General features: G+C 49.6%; 1 protein-coding gene across 1 annotated transcript; it reads right to left on the minus strand.

Moving 5' to 3' along the window:
- Positions 1-1,309: 1,309 nt before the first annotated feature.
- On the minus strand, positions 1,310-6,978 carry CYB5R1 (cytochrome b5 reductase 1). The gene is made up of 9 exons (XM_002760658.6): positions 6,912-6,978; positions 6,470-6,619; positions 6,249-6,321; positions 5,626-5,732; positions 5,161-5,290; positions 4,385-4,468; positions 3,113-3,198; positions 2,484-2,583; positions 1,310-2,120 (listed from the first exon to the last, which is right to left on the minus strand). Exons 1-9 carry the CDS (start codon positions 6,924-6,926, stop codon positions 1,948-1,950), a joined length of 918 nt encoding a protein of 305 aa, XP_002760704.1. The 5' UTR covers positions 6,927-6,978; the 3' UTR covers positions 1,310-1,947.
- Positions 6,979-7,390: the final 412 nt, after the last annotated feature.

Consider the following 7,390-nt stretch of genomic DNA (forward strand, 5'->3'; position numbering starts at 1 on the left):
CAGCCTCGAACTCCTGGGCTTTGAGGGATTCTCCCACCTCAGCCTCCCAAGTAGCTGGGCTATAGATTCGTGTCACCAAGCCCAGTTAATTTTTTAATTTTTATTTTGTTTTTGTAGAGATAGGGTCTATGTTGCCCAGATGTTAGCTCTTTCTCCCCTTCCTTCTTTTCTGAATCTTTCTCAACCTCTTCCCAGCTGTGCTTTGTATGTACCTCTGCTTGGTATTAGTCACACTGTGTTATAATTATTTGTCACTTGTCTATCTTAGACTGTGAGTTCTTTGGAGGTCTCAGACCAGTCTTGGTCACACTTGTATCCTCAGGGCCTAGCACAGTGCTTGGCACATGACAAGTCCTTAATAAACGTTCGTATGTTGAGCACATGAGGCAAAAACCCATGCCAGATGAGGAATGGTGATCTTCCATGAGGGAAATTCTCTTTACAAACCTGCTTCACTGTCTGAGCCCAACATTCCTAGGCAAGATTTTCCTTGCTGGAGGTGAGGTGGCTGAGCCTATGTAACAGAGCACAGTGCCATACACGTTAGCTGATCAAGAAATGTTGGGTGGAAAAACATCAACAGAATTTACTGATGCCTCTGCTCTAGGGAGGAGTGAATCCTGAGGGTCCCATAAACCTTTCTCTCAGGAGCCTCAGAAACAGCTATATACAGTTGCTGAGAAGCAGAAAAGCAATGCTGACCGACCTTCTGAGCCCACCACATTGTTTTGTTCCAGTGAGACTAACAAAGAAGAATCTGGAGAGGCTGCCCTAGTCCTACCCTAGGAAAGGGTTGGACTCCCATAGCAGAGTAGATTGGCGCTCAGGACAGATGGGCCTCGGGGAGGCCAACTCTGTCCAGGCATCAAGGCATCAACAAGTCTGGCCGGGGCTGGTGATGTCAGGTTACTTTTTAAAGGAGATGGCTTCTCTTCCAAACAGAAAGGCAACACTTTGATTTGTGTGCCAGGTTCCCTGAAGGATAAATATGGTGAAGGATGGGCGGGAAGGAAGAAGGGGAAGAGTGGCATATTAAGGGAACACTGTGAGGGGCAGCTGGGCTCAGAAAAGTCCCCTCTAATGTGTGTTCATCTTCCCCCACCTCGAGGGCCTCCAGGGAGAAGAGGAGCTCTGGCTCTGCTGAGACAGCTGCTGAGATGATCACCGAGTCTACTGGCAGCTCACATTTCAGCACATGGTACAACTTCTCAAAGGTTCTTTGGAACACCTGGGAGAGTTCCCTGCTGGCAAACCCTTCCTCCCTAGGTCTTTGGGCATTTGGAAACAAGGACCCCAGACATGACAACCATTTCAATATCACACAAGGGCCTTAGCCCCATTTATTTGCACAGCCAGGGGTTCCTGCCACAAACAGCAGTTTTCGATTATCAGTAGCTGTTTCCCTCTAGCCTGGGCAGGGGCCAAGAGAGACACACACAGAAATATGTATTTCAGACTCCATAGAGTCTGAGAAACCATTTCCTCCTTTCCTGCCATCTCCATAAGGCCACCTCTGGAAGTATGCTCCACTTACACTCACATGTATGGATTTGGGCATAGGTAAAACAGTGAATATTAAGTAAAACTCATTGCAGAGACTGTTCTTTTCATCACAGACATAAAGAAGGTGAGATGCTATCAAGGAACTAGCCAATCTTGGACGAAGGGTACATGCTCCCTTTTTTCCTACTCGATGGAAGAAACTGTTCCATGGACGTCTCCTGGACCTGTTGCCACGGGGAGATTTAGGGGCCTTCCAAGGAGTGATTCAGCCTTGGCCCTCTTCATGGCTACAGGAATGTTGTTCCTGCAGGTACTATCCAGATTTCAGCTCTAGATGGAGCTCAAAAAGGCTAAAACTCTCAGCAAAGGAATCTAGGGCTTATGGTGCTTGAGTATGAATGGGAGACAACTGCAGAGAACAGGACCAGGGAAGCTGGAGGATGCTCAGTAGGTGAATCGCATCTTTTGCGAGTAGCCCAGTTTGTCCAAGTTGGGATGGCAGGCCAGCTGCACCATTGGGGGTGGCCCACAAAGCAGCACCAGCACGTCATCCCCTGGAGCAGGCAGGTGTTCCCGGATCATGTCGGCAGTCACAAAGCCCTTGCTGTACGCCCAGTCTGAAGTATGGGGAGAAGAAAGTACTTACACTCTAGATACAAGCGGCAAAGGGTGTGGTGCCATGAGAATGGACCACTGGGAAGGGACCTGAAAGGCTCCTGGAAAGTGTCAAGTTGTAGCAGCAGCTGGGAATGGGTACACTCAGCCTGCCTTAGGCTGAGCCATAGCAGCATAGCCATCCCTGTCACCCACCTGGCAAACAGGAACCCAAAGGAAAGGGACCAGGAGATCACTGTGGCTGTGCACTCAGACTTCCGAGTTGGCAGTGTGAGACAAGCCACTGAAGCCAGAACTCACAGAAGGGCAAGCCCTTGGTGTCGATGATGAAGGGATAGTGGGATGTCCAGAAATGGGAAGGATACCTTTTGGGGGATGATCCAGAGTGAACCAGAGCTTAAAGCGATTGGGATAGCGGGCCTGCAGTTCCTCCAAGTCCTCCCGCAAGATGATATCCTTTTCCGTCTGAAAGGCAAAGGGGAAGGAAAGTCTTTAGGAGCCTTCTCAGGCCCACATAAAAAATATTTTGCTGTTGTTTTAATGTTAAAAAAAAAAAAAAAGATAACCAAAAAAAAGTATTTTGCTGTTACAACTTTCCAACTAAGAAAAAGAAGGTTAAGGGAATATAAAAATTCTAGGAAATAAGCAAGACTTGCAGTGCTTTTAGGGAGTTAGGATGAGGAGAAGAGGGGAACAGCCTTTATTTACACATCATGAAGGAATAGAGATGAATATTTAACCAAGAAGATACAAGTTTCTCTGCTCCAGAGTAGATACTTTAAAAGTTTTCTTTCCTTGCTTGCCAGGAAAGGAATTGGATTCAGTGCTCTGTCCTTTCTCCTCTTTATTGAAAGAGGGCCCTGTACCTTGGAGACAGGACCTTGGGCAGAGACTAAAACAGGGCACTGGGCCAGTTCTGCCCATTCTTACCATGTCTCTCAGCCCTATCCACACAGCAACTTTGAAGTCATAGGGTGGAAGAAAGCAAACCAACCTGGTTGGCAAAAAGCAGAAAGCACTGAGTTGGATCTTCGGGGACTTTCAGGATGGCCCGGATCAGCTGTAGCATTGGGGTGATTCCTGCATGAAGATACCCACAGTGAAATGTACTGGCTACACTCTCTGCCCTGTTCTGGCTTCTTGGCTGACTAGGCTTTTCATCTTAATTCTGCTCATTCATCACTCTACTCCATTTTCCTTTAGCATTCCTGTCCTCTAAACTCCTGCATATTCTCCAATATCTACATTTCCAGACACCCTCCAAATTCATGTAAGTTCATATTGTAGAAATATTTCTTAGGAACCAATCTAAGTCTCTTCTGAAGGTCCCTTGAAAGCTAGGACTCCCATGTCATAGATAACTCCAAGTACTTCTGGATTCAGTGATGAGGGTTGTAGAACATTGTACTGGGAGAGGTTAAGTGCATGTACTTAGGAATCAGGCAGAGCCAGATACTAATCTTGCTCCAGGCCATTACCAGTTAAATAACCCTGTGGAAATCATTTAGCCTCTCTGGACCTCCATTGTCTCTCTGTAAAAGGAAAAGGGTAATTCCTACTTCGTAGATATATACACATGTCTAATTTTTTTTTTTTTTTTTTTGGAGACGGAGTTTCACTCTTGTTACCCAGGCTGGAGTGCAATGGCATGATCTCGGCTCACCGCAACCTCCGACTCCTGGGTTCAGGCAATTCTCCTGCCTCAGCCTCCTGAGTAGCCGGGATTACAGGCACGTGCCACCATGCCCAGCTAATTTGTTGTATTTTTAGTAGAGACAGGGTTTCACCATGTTGACCGGGATGGTCTCGATCTCTTGACCTCGTGATCCACCCGCCTCAGCCTCCCAAAGTGCTGGGATTACAGGCTTGAGCCACCGTGCCCGGCCCCACATGTGTCTAATATAGAGCAGTGTATAAGACTATACACAGTGTCTACTATTAGACTACATAGTATCTAATACATTGTAGTGTGCAATGTTTCTTTCTTCCTAGCTAGTCATTCCTAGCTGCTTCCCTCTTCTGTCACCTAAAATGTATTAGATCCTTTCAATATGAGGAAAGCTCACTTGATTTATTTCTCTAATTCCATCAGTTAAAATTTTTTTGGTTTCTACCTGCTTATGAGTTTGTTTTTCAGATACTAGGGAGCTCTAAGCATTGCCGGAAATCCCTGATGAAAAACTTGGCTATGATTACCAGTCTCCAGAGGGTCACTTAGGAAAACAATCAACAATGGTGGGAGAGAAAGACCCTCCATGTAATGTACCTGTCCCGCCAGCAATCATTCCCAGTTTCTTCGCCACTCGGGGTTCTGGTGGAGATTTCTTGTTGGGCTGAATGTTAAAATGCCCTGAGAAATCAGGTGAAGAGAGCAATGGAAGAATAAAGTCAATACAGCAAATTTAGAAAACAAATGCAGAATTGAAAATCTGCCCGAGTCCAGTTGAGCAGCTGCTATGAAATCTGATCCTGGAACTTGGGTGGAAGTTTGAGTTGAGCCAGCCCTGACAATAATACACTTGAGGGACAATGGAGCCAGGGCTATCTGTGAGTCAGTTCAGAGCCTCAAGGCATATCAGCTGCCTCTGGCAAAGTGTCACTCCCTGGTGAAGGAGACAGGCATGGAGCCAGATGTGAATCTATTTTCCCAAGTGGTACACAGCAGCTCCAGGGACTTGCTAATGCACCCAGTTGTTCCCATGGGAAGGGCCAAAAGCTATCTCTGGCTCTCTCCACAGCTCACCCTGGTGGGGGTGGGCTGGGGCTCAAATTTTTGAAGGAGGGAAGAGGGACACATGTTTGCTTTAGTAATCTCCACAGCTACCATGGCTAGGGAATTCAAGTGGGTGAGGAACTGCTCCCTGTGGCAAATGAGGGTGAGAATCATGCCTTTCTATTATATCAGTGGTATGTTTAGAAGGAAGGGCGGCCCTGGCCCTTACACATGTGCACACTCATGTGTACACACAGCCATACTGTGCCATTAGGACTGTGGGAACTGATAAAGTGGGAGACAGGCTCAAGGAGAAGACAGGTCACTACCTTTTCCAGTGTAAGTGAGCAATCCGCTTGGCCCCCGAAACTCCACTACATCCCCAATCTTCAGGCTGTCCACGTACTGAGACATCTTCCCTCCCTCAGGAAATTTGGGGTGCACACCCTTCAGGTAGACCTTATAAGACAGAGAGAAAAATACCTTATTTGGAATGTCACTTTGAAGTTTTAAGGTGGAGGAAAGCAAACCAACCTGGCTGGCAAAAAGCAGAAAGCATAGGGTTGGATCTGCAGGGACTTTCAGGATGACTAAATGCATATTGACTAAACCTCCCTGAGGCTGGGGCAGGGATCAGCTATGTGCTATTTTTTCCATGTAGAAAGAAAATCTACATACTTTCTTCATATCCACAAAGTACATGCCATTTCCTGCTGTTAGGCAAATCTTAGACATTTCTACAAATCCCAGAACGAATGGGTAAGCAGCCCTGGTGTCCCTTCCTAGTCCCTTACCTTGATGACAAGATCCACGTAGCCTTGATCCTCATCACTGGTGACAGGAGTGTATGGCCTGATGACCAGGCTGCCATCAATTCGGGCGGAGAGGTAGATATGTTTGCCTGGGGATGTGCAGAGAGCTACATAAGGGCTGCCTGTGATGTGCTGCATCCCTCAAAATACTCGAGAGATTTGAGAGAACAAGATGTCTTGCTTCCTGCTGTGGTGCCAAGGAGCTACCAGGCAGGGAAGATTCACCCCGTTGAACCCTCAGTTGGATTCCTCATAAACCCCCAGTTGAGGAAAACACTTAACAGTTACTGCCAGGACCTTGACAGTTGAGTCAGAGGGTCTGGGCAATGGGAAGAAGTTAGTAGTGCTTGCTCAGAGGGAGTAATAAGCAAATCTTGCAGGGAAGAGGCAAGAATGTTGAGTGTTAAAGCTGGTTGGACGTCACAGAAGCCACACCCTAGAGGGGTCCAGTGGCACCTCACAGCTTGGAGGATGCAGAACCAAGTGGGGGAAGGGGAGTGGTGTGGGGAGCAAACAGGTTGAAGCAGCTTGTTTCATGAGACCCCAGGAGGGGAGTCACCTTCTGAGGATACCAGGGAAAGGAGTCCATTCCACACTTTCCTTACCCACAGGCAGCCCCAGAGTGTGGTGGGCGGTGGGCAGGGCAAAGCGGAACCTCTTGGTGTTGTGGCTCACAGTCTGGAGGGTGGAGGACACAAGTGTTTCACCAAGCACGCCTGGCACTGCCACATCCCTTGGGTATCCCAACCACGGTGGGTACTGTCCCCTCCATGCCAGGAGCACTGTGGTCCCTTCCTCTACCCTGCCCCTTTCTTCCACAACTTACTGTCTTGTCCAGCAGTCGCAGCAGGTACTTTTCATTGGGGTCCAGGAGAGTGACCTGAGGCCGGCGGGACCTCCGAACCAAGTAGGAGCCCACAGCCAGGCCGAGCAGAGTGACCAGCCCCACCCCCAGGGAGGCCAGCAGGACGGGGCTCTGTGGGTAGAGAAGGCAGCGTGACCGCCAGGCTGGGGAAGAGCCCCGGGCGCAGGTGGTGACCGTCCCAGGGGTGGCGATCCCGAGCTCCAGCGTGGAGGCATGCCAAGGGCAGAGGGGTAACTTGGCAGGGTCCTGAGCCCGGGTGTAAGGGACCGGCACCCCAGCATCCAGGGTGGGCCCAGAGCCCTATAGGGCGGGGTCGGCAGCGACAGCCCCTGGTCTGGAGCTGAGTGGTCAGAACCAGATGGGGAGGGGTCTCCCAGTGGAGGATACGGAACGAGGGTCTTACCCACTGGATCCCCATGACGGAGCGTCTTGTCCTCCACCACTCGGCCAGCCGACCGATCCCACAATGCGCCGCGGGGTGGGTCGGAGGGCGGGGCAGGCTAGAGGCGGAGCATAACAGGAGGCGGGACTTTGCGGCGGAGTCGGGGGGGAAGGAGGCGGGGCCTGGCAGTGAGGGTCTGTCGGGGGAGGGGCCTAGCAGTAGCTGTCAGGGGCGGGGCCTGTTGGGGGCGGGGCCCGCAGAGGTGGGCCTGGCCCTCTCTGCTGCGCCCGACCTTCACCTTCCGCTACTGGTGGCTCTCGGGCGCAGTAACTCCGGTGCTTATCCGATTTTATTTATTTATTTATTTAAAATTTTATTTATTTTATTTTTTGATACAGAGCCTCACTCTGTCACCCAGGCTGAAGTGCAGTGGTGCAATCTCGGCTCATTGCAACCTCCTCCTCCCGGGTTCAAGTGGTTCTCTTGCCTCAGCCTCTCGA

Source organism: Callithrix jacchus, chromosome 19 (genome assembly GCF_049354715.1).
Source record: "Callithrix jacchus isolate 240 chromosome 19, calJac240_pri, whole genome shotgun sequence".
Taxonomy (NCBI): domain Eukaryota; kingdom Metazoa; phylum Chordata; class Mammalia; order Primates; family Cebidae; genus Callithrix; species Callithrix jacchus.